Source organism: Camelus bactrianus, chromosome 18 (assembly GCF_048773025.1).
Source record: "Camelus bactrianus isolate YW-2024 breed Bactrian camel chromosome 18, ASM4877302v1, whole genome shotgun sequence".
NCBI classification, from domain to species: Eukaryota; Metazoa; Chordata; class Mammalia; order Artiodactyla; family Camelidae; genus Camelus; species Camelus bactrianus.
The window spans coordinates 34,158,987-34,176,267 of record NC_133556.1 but is presented as its reverse complement, the minus strand read 5'-3'; the positions used below and the strand labels follow the sequence as shown (position 1 = coordinate 34,176,267).

Here is a 17,281-nt window from a genome sequence, read left to right as displayed (position 1 = left end):
TCAGCCGTGATGAGTCAGCTTGAGAGCGTGTGCCCTGGTTAGGAGCGAGGAGAATGGCCCTTTGCTCCTGTGCTGTTCCTCCTCAAAACACATAATTCCCCAATCTAATCATGAGAAAACATCAGACAAATCCTAACTGAGAGGCATTCGGCAAAATAACTGACTAGTACTCTTGAAAACTGTCACAAAATCATCAAAGACAAATTAAGTCTGAGCACTGTCATAGCCCAGAGGGGCCTCAGGAGGCATGATGATTAAATGGGATCGTGGGTGGGGTCCTGGGACAGAAAAAGGATATTAAGGAAAAACTAAGGGAATCTGCATAAGGCATAGACTTTAGTTAATAATAATGCATCAGGGAGGGTGAGATAAAGCTCAGTGGTTGAGCCCGTGCTTCGCATGCATGAGGTCCTGGGTTCAGTCCCTAGTACCTCCATTAAAAAAAAAAGTTACTAAAAAAAATGCATCAAAATGTGTTTATTAATTGTGACAAACACACCATCCCAAATAAGATGTTGCTAATAAGGAAAACTGGATGTGATACCCTGAACTGAATCCTGGAACAAAAATGGGCGTTAGGGGGAAAACTGGTGAAATCCAGATGGAGCCTGGAGTTTGGTTAATAGTAACGCACCAGCGCTGGTTCCTTAGTTTTGACAAATGTGCATGGTGGTGTAGAACGTTAACAGTGGGGGAAACTGGGTGAGAAGTAGATGGGAGCTTTCTGTAACTAACTTTTCTACTTTTCCCCAAAGTTAAGTTTATTAAAGAAAAAAATAACCTGACAACTCAATGGGATCACAGCAGTTGCTCAGATAACAAGATAATGGGGATTATGATTTTCCATTTTTTTTTCTGATGATGGAAATAACTTATTCAATATTTAGCAAAGCCATGGCCCTCACACAGGTAAAAAATTCCATGATACAAAAATGAATAAAACAGAAAGTGAAATCTTCCATGATTCCACTCCTCACTGCTAAGTCAATATATTATATTCTGGACTTTTCCCTATGCATGTGTGAACATAAAAAAGCTTTTTACAAACATGAGATGACATCCTACATTTTAGTGACTTGCTTAGTGTTGATACATCGTGGACATCTCTCTGTCCACACATCACTCCATACTGTTCTTCTGAACGGCCGAAAGCTGTTCTGCAATATGGATGTAACAACTGACCATTTCCTTAAGATGAACAGTAATGTAATACCAATTTTTTTCCCACAGACAATGCTCCAGTGAGAACCCTCCTCCACACACCTTCATGAACACGTGCGGCAATTCCCTCAGGACAGACCCCTGGCTGCAGAACTGTGGCTGCAGCGGCACATTTAAAGCGCTGTCTTCCTACTGCCAATCGTTATTACCCTGAGGATCAACTGCCTGGCTCCATCCTTCCCGAAGGCAGAGGGGAGCACGTAGCCCCTTCCCCTCCCTTCATCTCTTTGGTGACATCTTCCTTTGATCCAGGTGATGGGTGGCCATTGTGACATCATGGATGTGTGGTGGGGGGAGGGCAGGACACACCATGTGATTGACCAACCAGGACCTCAGGGGACAGAACTGGATGTCCCTCTGAGAGTCAGCGTGTGTTTGAGATGGCAGAAGTCTCAAAGATTTCTCAGCCTGGGGCAGCAGCCAGGGAGAGGGTGTGTGACATTTCAAAAATCATAATACATAGCAAAAAAAAAAGTGACAATGAATATATGTATGTTCATGTATAACTGAAAAATTGTGCTCTGCACTGGAATTTAACACAACATCGTAAAATGACTATAACTCAATAAAAAATGTTAAAAAAAATCATAATACGATACCATGATTTCATATTTGGAAGAGACAATGAAAGCATTTTCTCATACAAAGCGTCCATTTATCGTTCAGTTCTTCAACAAATATTTGGATTTCTTTTGTGTACTGATGACGTGCAGGGCTAGGACTGCCACAGTGGGCAAAGCTAAGCTCCTGATCTCACAGCACTTCTATTCTGCTTGGAGACAAATAATAAACGCAGTAAGTATGAGTTAGTGGCAAGTGCTGCATTATCTAGGGTAACAGCCAGCTGCTGGAACCCACAAACCCCAGCACTGCTGGGGCTACCGCAGTCCTCTGACTCCAGACCGGGCCGAATGCCCCATCTCAGGCCTCCTCTTGCCAGCACGTACAACCCATTTCTGTGATGATTTCATTAATGCCTGTCTCCTCCACTAAACCTTAAGCCCAAGACTTGCTTCCTCCTCTGTAGCCACAGGGGCCTTCCTTTCGTCCCAAGCTTTTTCCTGCCTCCCTGCTGAGTCCTCAAACAAACAGGCCTCTCCCACCAGCCACGTCTCAGCTCACACATCCCTGCCTCAGAGCGGTTTTCTCAGATCTCCCTGTTTTATCAGTTCCTGCCAGCCGCTGTGGCCCCTCCAGCTCTGTGGCAGAGGGAGAGAAGCACCCCAAAGAGCCACAGTCCCTTCTACAGCATGACACTGCTGGGAGACGCAGCCCATGAGCTTGGCCTCTACGCCTTCCTTGCATCCACGGGGTCACGGGACTGGCTCACCAATGACGTGGGAACAGGAGTGGAGTGTGTTACTTCCAGGCCAATGCAGTTAAGAAGCAGAGGCGCCCTCCTTATCCCCTCTCCCTCCGTGCAGAGGCAGGATAGGGATGTCCAGGGCGCACTGGAAGCCAGGTGACCCTGAAGGCAGCACTGTGGTCGCCTGGGCCCAAGTGACTGTGTGGAGCAGAGCCACTCACTCCCTCCCCAGTGGGGACATCCACACTGGGCAGATGTTGGCACAGCTGGCTCCTTCTTATCACTCAGCTCTCAGCTCAAATGTCGCCTTCTCAAGAAGGCCTCTCCCCAGCACCCTAAAGTAACCCTCTAGTCAGCCTGGGTCACATCAACCGATTCTATGCATATTCGTAATAAACTTCAAAGTCTTTTGTTCCTTTGTCTGTTCACTTGAATACTGTCTGCCCTAAGAACGCAAACGCAAACTTCGTGGGGACAAGAAGTCTGGCCCCTCTTGCTCGTGCTGTATTCCCACCACCTAGAAGGGCGCCTGGCACAGAGCAGGTCGTAATAAACAACTGAGTGAGGGAGGGATCTGGCCTGCATGTCTCAGATTCCTCGTCTGCAAAGCAGGGCAAATCCCCATCTCTGTCATCTCACGGGGCTCCTCTGGGACTGTGTAGGTTATCTTCAGGAAGTCTTAAGTGTCACAGAATTGGGGGCTGATAATTTTAAATCGATCAAGACATGAGTCATAGGTGAGACTTCCTTGCCAACCTGCTAGGCGCCAGGTGTGGGCCTCTCGTAACCTACTGGACTGTAGCTTCAAAGCCATGGCTTTCCCACCTCGTTGTGGGTTGGGGGGTGGGTCTTGGGAGTTTCTGGTTACATCCCCTTTGAGGCAAAGACTACTAACAAACTAGCCACGGGCCCCCTTCTTCTTCCTAAGAACCCCAGATTTATCCGGGTCAGGTGCTCTTGCCGTAAGGCAAAGGATCAGAAGTTGCTGGGTGGGGTCTCTGTGAAAGCTCTTTACAGGATTATGACTCCTTTTAGGGGGAGAGGTGATAATTAGGTTTGTTTGTTTGCATATTAATGGAACTACCGGGGATTGAACCCAGGACCTTGTGCATGTTAAGTAAGCATGCACTCTACCGCTGAGCTATACCTTCCCCGCTAGGGTTATGACTTCTTTGCTCCCCCCCAGAAGCTCCCCCCCGCTTCTTCTTCTTCCTTCTTGGACAGTGGATATAGCTGATTTTCCAGCAGGGCTGAGGCTAGCCCTTGGTGTGCCTTTGTTCAAATTAGAAAAAGACTTCCACTGTGAGCAGTTGAATTAGAAAAACAACAGCTCCCGTCGGCAGAAGCACACCTATGGGTGCTGGGTCTGGCCTACACTATTCAATCCCTTGGCTCAGAGCTTTGAGCAGTACATGACCTGCACAATGGTCCATGGCAGCCCTGATTCTGGACTATGAGGCAACTTTGAAGATGGCAAGCATTTGCCTTGGGCAGAGGTGAAAGATGAAAGAAGTCTGGGCCCTTGATAAGGGTGGAGCCCCTACACCAGCCCTGCAAGGAAGGCCTTCCTCTTGACTTCTCTTCCTTTTGCTTTTTAAAAAAAATTTTTTAATAATTTATCTTGTAAAAACTTCAAAGTTAGAGAAAAGTTGCAAGAACCATGCAAAGAACTCTCCTTCGCCCAGATTGGTCGATTAACATTCTATTCCATTTACTCCACCCTCCTCTCTTCCTCCCCTCCTCTCCCTCCTGCTCTATGTAGATATGCACCCATTGTTAACGTTCCTTCTCTGAGTCACATGAAAGCAGTTGGCAAACATGATGCCCATTACCCCCAAATCCTCCAGTGTGTAGATCCCCCAAACAGGACAATCTACTGACCATTTGAATCACTTGACTTCTTAAGTGAAACATAACTTCTACCAAAAGTCAGTTATTTTGGTTTTCTGTTATAAGCAACCAAATCTAATTCTAACTTTTGACCTCTTTATCCCAAAAATTCACGGGAATGCGGGGAAGGTCAGACAAAGCTACGAGTGGTCTGGCCCGCCCCCCCCCCCCCACGCCCTCGGCTCCATCACCTGGGCCTCCCTTTGGCTCCTGCAGGCCTGTCCAGCTTCCGAACATTTTTTCAATTGAGATAAAATTCACGTAATGTAAAACTCCTCGCTTTATAGTGAAAATTCAATGGCATTGAGTACATTCACAATATTGGGTAACCATCACCACTCTCTTGTTCCAAAACATGTTCGTCACCCCAGAAGGAAACCCCGTACCTACCGAACAGTCATTCTGCGTTCCACCCGCTTTGGGGCAACCACCAATCCATCTAGGGACTCCCCCCTCTGGATACCTCCTATAAATGGAATCACACACTACGTGCTGCCTCTGGACTTCGCACCAGCTGTTCCCTCTTCCCAGATGAACTTCCCTCCTCCAACTCTGACTCATCCTCACTTCACCAGCACTTCCTTAGGAGGCTTTCCTAGGGTCTCCCCTGACGTCAAGCCCCCCCCCCAACATACACTCTCATAAAAACCCGAAGTTTCTCTCCTCAGCATTGTTCACAATTATAATTACTCTATGTGGTAATTTCAGTCATGTTTCCTGTAGTTAGATTACAACATTTATTAGACAGGAGTATATCTGCCTTGTTTATCACTGTATGCTGGGGCCGCCCCAGAATCTGACACATAGTAGGTGCTCAGTAGTACTTTGGAAATTGCCCAAATGAGTGAGTCATTACAGAGAAATCACCTTGTCTCCCCTCGGCCGGTGACATGGAGGCCCCAGCGCATCACGGCCCCTCCCTCCCTCGCCAAGGACTTCCCACATGCCCATATATGGACATGATGCAGGCCAGCTCTGGCCCTGGTCTGTGAGGTCCAGGCCTCTGCGACCTCACAATGACCAGGGCCCTCCCCACGTCTATAAGAGGCCCAGGAGTCGGCCCCTGGCTCACAGCCCACAAAGTTCCACCTGCTCACAGGTTGGCTGGCTCGACCAAGGTGGTAGCCCCTGCTCTGAGCATCCAGGCCGAATCCACCTATCACCATGGCCAGATACAGATGTTGCCGCAGCCATAGCCGGAGCAGATGCCGCCCCCGGAGACGAAGATGTCGCAGACGAAGGAGGCGATGTTGTCGGAGGCGGCGGAGGAGAGGTAGAGGGTCCACCCTATGGGTGTGGGCTGGGGAGCTGGGGAGCTGGGGCGGAGCTGGGGGTTCAGCCTGTGCTGAAATTTCCTCTCTCTCGTTCTCTGCAGTGTGCTGCCGCCGCTACACCATCATAAGGTGTAGAAGAAGGTAAATGCACAGCAGCAAGACCACCACACTCCTGCCTGAACTATTACCAGCCTTCAAGACCCTCTTGCCACACCTTGAACATGCCACCGTTCCAATGAAATGAACAGGAGCCTGCTAACGAACAACGCCGCCTGTCAATAAATGTTGGAAAAAAAAATTTCTCTCTCATCTCTTTGCCTTGAGGGACTTAGGGAGAGGAGGGCTTGGGGACGCTGGGAAGAGGGGACGTGAGTGATGGTTGTTGCACTGGATCTTGTTCCAAACTCCTGACTACTCCCAAGTCCCAACTCAAATCTGCCTCTCACGGCCACTCCTTTTACAGATTCCTACCCAGTGGGCACAGGAGCCAAGCCGTGCTAGCTTCTGAACACACCTCTCCCCAATTCTGCGCTCAGTGATTTTTCTGCTGGCAGCTTGAAATGGGCCACAGAAATTGGCAAATGCTACAAATCAGGGCTTGCTCAACCACCCCTAACCCCTGAGAGCCAGTAAACATTTACCAGCTTAATTTACCAGTCCACTATGTCCCACCAATCCCCAAAGTGCCCAAAGCTGAAATTCTCACTTTAAAAAGATGGCTCTGTCTGGGCACAGTGATATTAACTTGACCAGAAGCTCATTTAATTCTCAGGTACAATATCATCCCTAGTTGAGGAAACAAGGTAACTCAACCCATATGATAGAGATGTGAAGGTGTTTCACAAAACACTTCCATCCCCTTGGCTCAAAGAGAATGCTCAGGTCTTTGACATGAGCCTGGGTCACAATCAACTCGTGGTGGCAAAGCCCAGGGCATTTCATCAGTGACCAGGAACCTACCCAGTACCCAAGAGTGGCGGTTGGTCACGACTTCCATTTAGTGACCACCGTGGAGCACAGGGATTCTGCGGGCGCCCCATCCAGGTCTCACACCAGACTTGTGAGGCCAGTATTGATGGCCCCGTCTTTGCAGGTGAGGACATTGAGCAGGGAGTTGAACTTGCTTCCATGGCCCCATTCACCCCACTACTAGATTGGTTCCACACCCAGTTCAGCAGGATGGCTGAACACAGACCCCCCTGGGCAGGCTTTTTACAAACAGGGCAAGCTCTAGCCATGAGATTTTGATTTAGCAGGGTCTGGAATAAGGCCTGGCTTTCATATTTTTAGCAAGTGCCCTGGGGGGAATCTGACAACACTGATAAAGAAGCCTCTGTGTTAGTTTCCTATTGCTGTTGTAACAAATTACCACAAAATTCATAGCTTAAAACACATTTATCATGAGCCTTACGGGGCTAAAATCAAGGTGTGGACAAGTCCTGGAGGCTCTCAGGAAGCATCTTCCTCATCTTTCCCGGCTCCTGGAGTCCACCTGCAAACCTTGGCTCAGGGCCCCTACCTCCATCTTCAAAGCCAGTGGCATAGCATCTTCACATCCCTCTGTCTCTCCTGCCTGCCTCTTGCATCTTATAAGGACCCATGTGATTACACTGAACACACACAGATAATCCAGGATGATCCATCCATCTCAAGTTACTCACATCCAGCACATCCCTTCTGCACATAAGGTAACATTCACAGGTTCAGGGATTGGGGCGTGGATGTCTTTGGGAGGGAGGCTTTCAACTGTCTACCACATCCTCCCTGCAGTTGCTGTGATTCTGATTCTGGATTTTAATGGGTGGAGGGAAGACGACTCATTTTGGGGAGGGAAGTGTCCCCGGGGCTGGGAAGGGGGCAGAGGGCCAAGGGCATGGACTCTGAAGCCTGGCCTTGTTCCTTATTTGCGGTGACCATGAACAAGTCACTTAACCTCTTGGGCCTCAGTTAATGAGTAAATGTATGGAATTTCTGGCATAGAGTAAGCACTAGATAACTGTGGACAGAGAAGTCCTGCTCCCATCCCCTGTGCTCTGTAAAACCCCAGACCACAGCACAGCTGCAAAGGCAGTGAGGAAGATTTGGGAATGACTTGTGGATTCCCACCAGCTGGGGGGGATGAGGGACACGTTTTACGGGCAAGGTGAGAGGTGGCTGCCATGCTCTGTGTTGCTTTCACAGAAGGGACCAAGGTGGGGACAATGGTGGGGTGGGGCTGCCAAGTCACAGTGGGGGCCCCCTTTATATACAAGTCCCCAAGGAGTGGCTGACAGACCCAGCCAACACTACTAACAGCAAGAGCAGGTGGGCAGGCCTGAGCCCTCCTCCCCAACCCCCAAGGTCTGCTGCAGCCTCAGCCTAAGCCTCCTGACCTGCAAACACAATGGTCCGGTGCCGCCCACGGAGTCCCAGTGAAAGTCCACAGCAGGACACCAGGCAGCAGCGAGAAAGCGACGCCCAGAAGCAGGAGCAGGAGCTGAGGCCGGAGGACGTCCGCATCTACGGAAGGACCCACAGAGGCCGCTATCGCTACAGACACAGGATTCACAGACGGCGCTGCTCCTGCCCAAGGCGCCGGAGACGCGCCCGCAGCCACAGGAGGCACCGCAGAGGTTTGGCAAGCCCCCACCTCGCCCCCATTCTGGGCACCCCCGCTGCCTCTGGGCCCTGGCACAGAAGGGCAGCGGGAGGCTCGTGAAGCACTGGGACCCCACCCCATCCGACAGCCCTCACACCCCATACCCACCCAGGTTCCCTAGATGGCTCAGTAACTAGAACTTTTTCCAAAAGGCTGCAGAAGGATTAGGAGGAGGAGAAGATGTAGAAGGCGGCTGTAAGCCTTCATGGGCCCATCACACCCCAGGTTGGAAATTAAGGGAAAGAAAAAGTCATCTGCCAGGAACCACCTCACGAGACCATGGCAACCCTCCATGGATGCTCAAGCCTCGAGTTTGCAAGGAGCCCATGAGATCTTGGGTAAAATGAGCAAAAGTCATCTGCCAAATAAAGCTTGAGATAAGAAACTTGCTGGCCTGTCAGGGTGATCTTTATTCAAATGGCACAAACATGGGGGGGGGTGGCAAGGTCAGGGGGCTCACCCTCAAGTACAGTGCTGGTGTGTTACCCTGTGACATTGTGGGCTTTGGGCGTCCTGTCACTTGGAGCCATCATGCCAGAGGCCACTTCCCATTTCCTTGTTGGCCCCACTTCCATCTTCCCAACCTGAAGAAGCTGGGCAAGGTGTGAACTGCGCTGAGATGGGAAGCAGGTCTGGCATGCTCCAGCAAGAGGCTGAATTTGGTGAGGCCTTGTGGGCTGCTAGAATTCTGAGGTAGCACCCTCATTGTCACAACAGGGCCATGCTCCCTCTGGAGGCTCTAGGGCAGAAGCCAGTCCTGCCTCTTTCTGGCTTCTGGTGGCTCCTTGTAATTCTTGGTGTTCCTTTGCTGTGGCCAGATCTCCAATCTCCGCTTCCTGTATGAAGTCTCTCTGCCCCACTCTTGTAGGGACACTGGTGATTGCTTCAGGGCCCACTTGGATAATCCAGGATATTCTCCTGCTCAGGGTCCCTGGAGGGTCATTATTCAGCTACTGAGGATTTGGGACAAGATCTGAATTATGTGTCAGAAAACGGATTCCTAGTGCTCAGAAATGACCAAGGGCATTTGAGTCCCTCTCTCAGGCTGAAATTGTGCTGTATGGGCACATGTGGCTGAAGAGATTAGGGACCCCAAAAGCTTAGGATCCACTGCATTTAAAGGGTGACTCTGGAGGACAGGGAAGAGTGAGTACGGTTGGTTTTCTTTAGTTTTATAAAAGTACAGTGCACTGGTTTTAAGTCTGCTAGAGAAGGCACCACCCAGGTCAAGAAACCAAACATTTCCAGTGCCCCTGGAAGGCTCCCTCGTGGGTCCCTTTCACACACACTGTCAATAGCTCTTGGGCTGTGTACTACAGGGATGTGGGGAGGAGTCTGTGTACTCTCCTACTTCTGGAAATTCTATCCCCAACTCTCATCTCAGCTAAAAGGGGGACTTTTGCCAGGGCAAATGAGGCCAGATGGAGGAGGCAACACAGCAGGATGAGGCTTCCTGGGCACAGGCCTGGCATTTTGCCTGCTCTGTAGGTGGCAGGGGCTCTGTGGGACAGTTGGTGGCCAAGGTTTGAGTTGGGTGTCGGCCCAGACTCAGGTATCTGAGGGTGGGAGGCTCCAGAGTGGGAGGGGCTTTGTGACATCAGCATCCTGCCTACCACCTTCAGTGGCCCCTCCGCTCCCCACCAGTGGCCTTTCCTCCCAGTCCAGAGAGGCAGCCAAAGCAGGTGATGGGTTCCCGCTGTGCCAAGCTCGGCACAGGCCATGGCCGGGGCCACGAATCCTCCATGAAGAAGCTTGTGGCCTGCGTGAGTCAGGACAACTTCTCCTTGTCGTCGGAGAGTGAGGAAGAGGAGGAGGGAGAGGGAGTGGAAGAGGAAGAGGAGCTCCCGGTGCAGGGCAAGCTGCTGCTGATGGAGCCTGAGCAGCAGGAGGAAGGTGCCGAAGATGACGCTGTGGTCCAGCAGGGCCCCGAGCCCGAGCAGACGCACTCTTGATCCATGACGACGGTCCAGGAAGAGGTGCCTGCCGCTGTTTCAAAGAGAAGAACTTTCAGAAAAGAGTCAATAAAAAGTCTCCAAGGAATTCTTCTCCTCCTGTCTGGTCTCCCCATCCCCATGGCTGGGGTAATGTGCGTGTGTGCGTGTGTGCATGCGTGTGTGTGTGTGTGCATGAGCATGTAGAGGTTGAAAAGCAGGAGTCAGTGACCTCTGTTCTGAATTCTGGCCAAAATTTATTTATCTGACAAGGTCCACTCCCCACGACTTCTCAGCTGCCCTCCCCTGCTTTGGGGGGTGGAGAACGTGGTAGTCTGGGCTAGAAAGTCATCTTAGCCACTCCATCTCTGGAAAGATTCCTCTCCCAGTCTGAGCCTACAGGCTGAGAGCACCCAATGGACCAGCATAACCTCCCTTAGTAAAACCCCCATCTTCCTGCTCTAACCATGGATAGTCTTTTCTTACTGGTACTGTTTGTTTCTTGAGTGGGGTGTAACTAGATTTCTTCATTGATTTCGGCTTGGAGGAGGTACCGGGGATTGAACCCGGGACCTCTGGGGTATTGAGCATGTGCTCTACCTGTTGAGCTATACCATTTCCCATGGCCAGCCTTAAAGAGCACAGGCTTGGGAGCTCAGCAGACCTGCTTCCAGTTTCTTTGTGCTAGCTGTGTAACACTGAGTGAGTCACTGTTTCTGGACCTCAACCTGCCCTCCTTATTTAAGGGTGAGATTAACAGCTCTCCCACAGGTCAGTCGGTTGGGAGAACTAACCGAAATGCTGGGTGGGGCCAAGCCTGGCCCTCAGTGAGTGTTTAACAGAGACCGGCATTGCTGCTGGAGGCATGGTGGTTCCATCCAACTCGCAGACCCTGGTTTTGGGGTCAGGGCAAGTGGAGGGGTCTGAGTCCTTCTCAGCCACTGACTCCTCTGCTGCCATACTCACACTCAAGGTGACCATCTGTACCCCAACCAGAGGCTCACTTCTGCCTTGTCAATGGGTCCAGCTGTTAGAGCAGAGCCAATGCCCTCATTAGAGCGAGGAGCAAAGGAAGCCCAGAGAAAGGGTGAGACAGATGCGGAACCCAGGCCCTCCCTGTGTCCACTCAGTCTGGCCTCTTTCCAGAAGCATCATAATGTGTCTGTTGCCCATCCTGGGCCTGGCTCCCTTAATCCATTTCTTTCCAACAGAAATAACAACTGTGGTCTCCGTCCTCTTCCCTCAATAGTCCCCTAAGCACTGGCTATCTGGGAAGGAACCTGAAGAGGGTTGCTGGGAGGGGCAGGGAGGCAGCATTTCCAGGGAAGCCTCCATTTCTTTGGGGGTTCTGTAAGGGGTGAGGAGAGGCCTTGGGTTACTCAAAGAGGAGGCCACCACTGAGGTCTGCAGAGGCACAGGGCAGATGAGGTCCACAGGAGGCGGCCCAGCTGTCTGTGACCACCCTCCCCCATCCCAACCAAGCCACTTGGTCAGCAGCTTTGTCCTTTTGTCCAAGTCCTACAGATCCACCCATCCCTTCATTTGCCTGGCAAACATTCGTCGGGTCCCTGACATATGCCAGGCACTGTGCCAGTCACTATGGGTCCCAGAATTCATAAAACACAGTCTCTGTCCCCCAGTGCACTTGAGGGTGGGGAAAATGGGAGTCAGAGTGGAGGGGTGGGGGAGGGTGGGGTAGAGGGCCCAGGGTATGGAGACCCAGAGAGAGTCCTCACAGTGTTGCCCCCACCAGCCCTACTAAGCCCACACAAGGCAGGGCCGCACATGCCTCCTTAACCCCCGCAGATCCTTTAGTGACCACGAGGCTGGATTAGAGGGGGCCAGGCCTGGAGGTGAATCCTGGCTCCAACACTAAGTAGCTGTGGTACTCTGGGCTGGTTACTCAACCTCTCTGAGCCAGTTCCCTCTCTGTAAAATGTAACAATTGTACCTACCTCACAGAGTACATTAGCTTCTCAGAGCTGCTGTAACAAATTATAAAAACTTGGGGGCTTAAAACAACAGAAATTTATCCTCTCACCCTCTGGAGGCAAGAAGTGTAAGATCAGGGAGAGTTACCTGGGCCACAGTTCCCCCAGAGACCCTAGGGGAGAATCCTCCCTGCCTTGTCCAGCTCATGGTGGCTCCAGGTGCCCTTTGGCTTGTGGTTACATGGCTCTAACCCTGGCCTCTGCCTTCACATGGTCTCTTCTCCTTGTGCCTTCTCTCCTGTCTTTTGTAAGGATTCTTGTCATTGGATTGAGGGCCCACCTGTGTAGTCCAGGATGCTCTAAAGATCCTTAATTACACCTGCAAAGAGGCTTTTTCCAAATATGGTCACACAGACAGGTTTCAAGGGGTTAGAATGTGGACACAACTTTTGGGGGGCCACTGTTCAGCTCACTAGAAAGGATCACTGCAAGGCTCAGGGAGAAAGCTGCCTAGAAAATATGGGGCCCAGAGCCCAGCCATGTAGGAAGCACTCTGCAAATGAGGGCAGTTTTCACCGTGAGCAATATGACACATTTATTAAGAAATAAACTACAATAAAAGCAGATGAAAGCAAAGTTGTGCATGAGCAACAGGGACTGAGACATAGAAACGGGCTGGGAAGACTGCCGGGGGAGGGGAGATGGAGATGGAGTTTCCTGAGGGTAGATGAGGGGAGGGGCAGGCTGAGAGTGGCCAAGAGCTAAGACCAAGGGCATTGGCTGAGGTGTGGGGAGCGGTGGGCGGCCGTGGAGAGAACACCTGAATCCAGGGCGCTCTGACCTGGCCTCATGCACACACCCAGGTGTAGACTTTCTTCAACATGTGCTGGGAGGTCCGAGCAGGGATGGAGTGTGATTCCCACCACATGGCAGGGCCTCATTAGCAGGGAGAGGAGTGGAGTCAGCAGGCAGGAAGACAGTTCTCAAGGGCCTCCTGCGGCTTGACAGGCATCTCAGGCTCACAAGAATACCAGGAAGGAAGGAGTGACATCCCTTTATCAGATAAGGAAACCAGGCTTCGAAAACTTAAATGATCTCCCTAAGATTGGACATCAGCACAAAGTGGAATTTGAACCTGGCTCTAAATCTCCCAGCTTTAAATCTTGCTGGGGAGCTGGGCTTGCCAGGAAGGACCACCATCAGTCCATATGGTTACTCTCATCATTCATCCATCCGATAAGCCATCTGGTCATTCAACACCCACCCACACGCTAGCCCTCTGCCTTGCTGACCACCCACCCAGACAACTCTGCTGGGGTCAGGGCTGTGCTCCTGGCTCCGAGGCTGTCTGTGGGGGATAAGAACAAGAGCTGAGGATGCTTGGACAATGTTTATTGCACTCTCACTGTGGGCTGGCCCTGAGGCAACTGCTGGACATAGATTCTCTCACTGACTTCGTCCAATGTCCTGTGGAGGTAGGTATTCTTACATCCCCATTCAACAAAGAATAGAGAAACTGGGACTTGGAGAGGAGAATGTCCAGGGGAGTGACCAGAAGGAAGGGAACAGCAGATCTGGGAGGTGGACCCAACTGGATCTGACCCAGGGGTCCCTACTCTCAACCAACAGATGGGACTACCCCAGAGTGCTCCCTGAAAGTTGCCCCACCTTGCAGGGTAGGGTAAGGGTAGGGGCTTTGTCCCAGGTGGGCCACATCTGTTACACCCCTGTGGCCTATGCCATCACAATCGGTCCGAACTATATAACCAGGGGCTGCCGGGGCCTCTGTAAAGCTGGGTGTGCTGGAAGAGGAGGAGGAGGAGGAGGCCTCTGCCTCTCCAAGCGTGTCCTCCCATGGACACCAAGACACAGAGCCTTTCCAACACCCACACCCAGCCCCGCAGCAACTCTTGGCCCCAAAGCCACACCTGCAACCAGTGCAGCTGCAGCCACCACTGCCAGAACTGCAGCCAGAGCTGCAGCCGGAGCCAGAGTTGCAGCCGGAGCCGGACTTCCAGCCAGAGCCGGACCTCCAGCCAGAGCCCGACAGGCCACCGCAGCCTACCTGGCTACCAGAGCCAGAGTCCAAGCCCTAGCCCACCAGTGAGGCATTACAAACACACCATGCACTCCCACCACTGCCCTATGCGGCTCACCACCCATTCCTGGAGCCACTCCAAGAACAGAAAGAACTTGGAAGGAAAGGTAAACAAGAGGAAACTGGTCAAGAGGAGCCAGCAGGTGTACAAAGCGAAGAGGCGGAGCTCAGGTATCTTTCAAGCTAGTGGGGGAAGGGCCACAGGGGCCCCCAGACTAAGGAGAGCAGCCCAGCTGGACCCTGAGGAGGGGCAGTGAGGTGAAGACTGCGGCCTCTAAGCCAGAGCACAAAGGAAGGACAGGCAAGGGTGAGAGGGAGAAGAAACTCTAGCAGTTGTACATATGATGCACTGATGATTAGTTCTTCCAATAAACTGGACAGGTTAATTGGAAGGATGGGCAGATGGCAGATTAGCTGGATGGAAGCATGGATGGGAAGATGAGCTGGGTGGCTAAATAGAAGGTTGGTTAGGTAGAGGGAAGGGTGATAGAGGGTTAGATGGTTGCTTGAGTGGATGGATGGAAGGAAGGAAGAAGGGATGGAATGCATCAGTTAAATGACTGGAAAGCAGAATGGATGGGATTAGATGAAATGGACTGATGCACTGGTAGGGTAAATGACTCAGCTGGTCGGGTAGATGGCTGAGTAGATTAGTTGGATATGGTTGGAAGGATGTGGTTGGTGAAGGGATGGTGAATTGGTTGAACACAGTTGGATATCCAAAGATATGAATGTTGAGAGGATGGTTGGTTTGATGAATTGGTTAAATAATGGTTGTCGAGGTGGATGAATGATCAAGTGATAGTGGATGGATAAACAGGAAAATGAACTGAATGGATGGCAAACTGGATGGATGAATGGAATAACTGGACCAATGAATGGAAGGAAGATGTTTGGGCTGGTAGACTGGTGGAATGTTGGATTGGGTGAATTTACAGATGCATGAGAAATGAATGGGATGAATGGATGGATTCACAAGTCATAAGGACTTTGATTGTCTTAAGTTATATCCACGCCCTATATTCAATTACACATGGGTAGTCCAGAACCCAGAGAAGCCAGTTAAGTAGCTTCATGAAGCACTCAGCTATTAAAGGCTCCCTTTCCCATTCCTATCCCAGGACGAAAACACAGCTGAGGTGGCACCCCATTGCTCGCTCCTGTGCCAGCTTCACCCACATGAGAACCACCATCAGTGGACATGGAACACTAGAAGGAAAAGGCAAACTCCTTGCAGGAACATGTTACTACAGTGACTTCTATGCAACCTCGATTAAAGCTTGTACGCTGGATGACTTACCCTTGGGTCGGCATTTTGATTCCACTAAAGGTGCCGTGCGTTTTGGGGCCTGGTGTGGAGGCACAAAGCAGGGAAGAGGGTGAGTAGGGACGAAGGACACGCCTTGTGATGGGGCCTCATGAAAGCGTAAAGGGCCAGTCCTGGCACAGGGCCAGAGATGGTGGGAGGTGGAGCCACCAAGAAGCCTTTGGAGTAGACAGGCAGCGCTCTGCTGGAGCAGAGCCTCCTTTGCCCCATATGCTCCCATATGTGTGCACACACCTGGGATGCCCACGGGCCCACACACTGTGCATGTGATCCAACATGCAGGAGGCAGCTCGGGAGCATGGCTGGAGGTAGGCAGGAAGAGGGGCTAGGAATATGCATTTGGCAGTCCAGAGCATCCTGAATTTGAAACTTGGCTCACCTTGTCTCCCTGCTGTGTCACCCTGGGCTTGTGATCAGCCTCCCTGAGCCTCACTTGTCATTTCAACAAACTTTAATAAGGGACCAAGTGTTTTCAGAGGCTGTGCTAGGCTCTGGGAACACAGAGGACACACAGGCTCTGTCCAGAGGAAAAAACACACAAATGTGTAAGCACAAGATTTGACAGTCACAATGAGTGGTATCAAAGGAGCAAGATGATGTAATGCAGAGTAACTTTGATGGGCCAGGACTGGGGGTGGGGAGGGAGGGCAAGGAAGGGGCAAGGAAGGCCCAGTGGAGACCTGAGGGAAGCGTATTTCAGGTCAAGGGAACAGCATGTATGAAAGCCCCAAGGAGGGAAAGAGCTTGCGGTGTTCCAAACACTGGAGTGGCTGGCACAGGACACACAGGTGGCCAGCCAGGGGATGGGAGCACCAGGCAGGGGCCAGGCCACACAGGATTTGCAGGCCATGGGGAGCTTGGACATTTTATTTGGTGCAGTAAGTCACAGGAGGGTCTTAATCAGGCAAGTGACAGGAGGGTCTAGTGTCTGATGCATGGGGACAGAAGGGACAAGAGGAAAAGCTGTGGGCAGGGTATGGCCAGCAAGGAGGGAGTGTGGCCTGGACCGGAGGGTGGCAAAGGAGATCTTCCGAGACAGAGTTCCTCCCCCAGCAAACACTGAGTACCTACTCGTATGGGCGTTGTGCTACAGGCCAAGAGGGAAGACAACAGTAGACAGAGCCCTGGGCCCACACAGCTTCCAAACTTCAGTCTTATCATCTGTAAAATGGGCGCTCTTGCAGGGGGCTGGGAAAGCTCAATGAGGTCATGCGAGTGAAGTGGTGTCAAGGCCCAGTGCACATGGCAGGCACTCAATGAGACTTTGTTGTTATTAATATGTCATATAAAGTGCTAGATTATTTTGAAGGAACTCTAGCTGTCAGATAATAGGATTAGGGAATGGCCAGGGTCCCAGGTAAGTTGCCTTCCAATCTTCAAACCCACAAGCCTTGGTTTTAGGGTCAGACTCAAGTTCACACTGGCTCCTGCACTTCTTGCTGGGGGACTAGTCATGTCTGAGACTCATGCACCTCCTCTGTCTAACAGGGTAATGATTCCAACCTTGGAGGGCTCAGTGGCCTTTTTATTCCCTTTTGTATTACACTTGGCATTTGGGCTAAAGGAGTAGGTGGAACTCGAGGAAATGATGGGTATCTGCGGTGGAGGGGAGGGGAATGAGAAACAGCGCAGGGGAGCCTTGGAGGAAGGCCTGATTGCATGGTC

The 17,281-nt window shown here is 51.4% G+C and overlaps 2 protein-coding genes across 2 annotated transcripts; both read left to right on the top strand.

Moving 5' to 3' along the window:
• The first annotated feature begins 8,544 nt into the window (after positions 1–8,544).
• On the top strand, positions 8,545–10,325 carry PRM3 (protamine 3). The gene has a single exon (XM_074345432.1). The coding sequence runs from the start codon at positions 10,015–10,017 to the stop codon at positions 10,279–10,281; it is 267 nt and encodes an 88-aa protein (XP_074201533.1). The 5' UTR covers positions 8,545–10,014; the 3' UTR covers positions 10,282–10,325.
• Positions 10,326–14,045: 3,720 nt separating this feature from the next.
• Positions 14,046–15,562, top strand: TNP2 (transition protein 2). The gene is made up of 2 exons (XM_010961743.2): positions 14,046–14,460; positions 15,411–15,562. Exons 1-2 carry the CDS (start codon positions 14,046–14,048, stop codon positions 15,425–15,427), a joined length of 432 nt encoding a protein of 143 aa, XP_010960045.1. The 3' UTR covers positions 15,428–15,562.
• Positions 15,563–17,281: the final 1,719 nt, after the last annotated feature.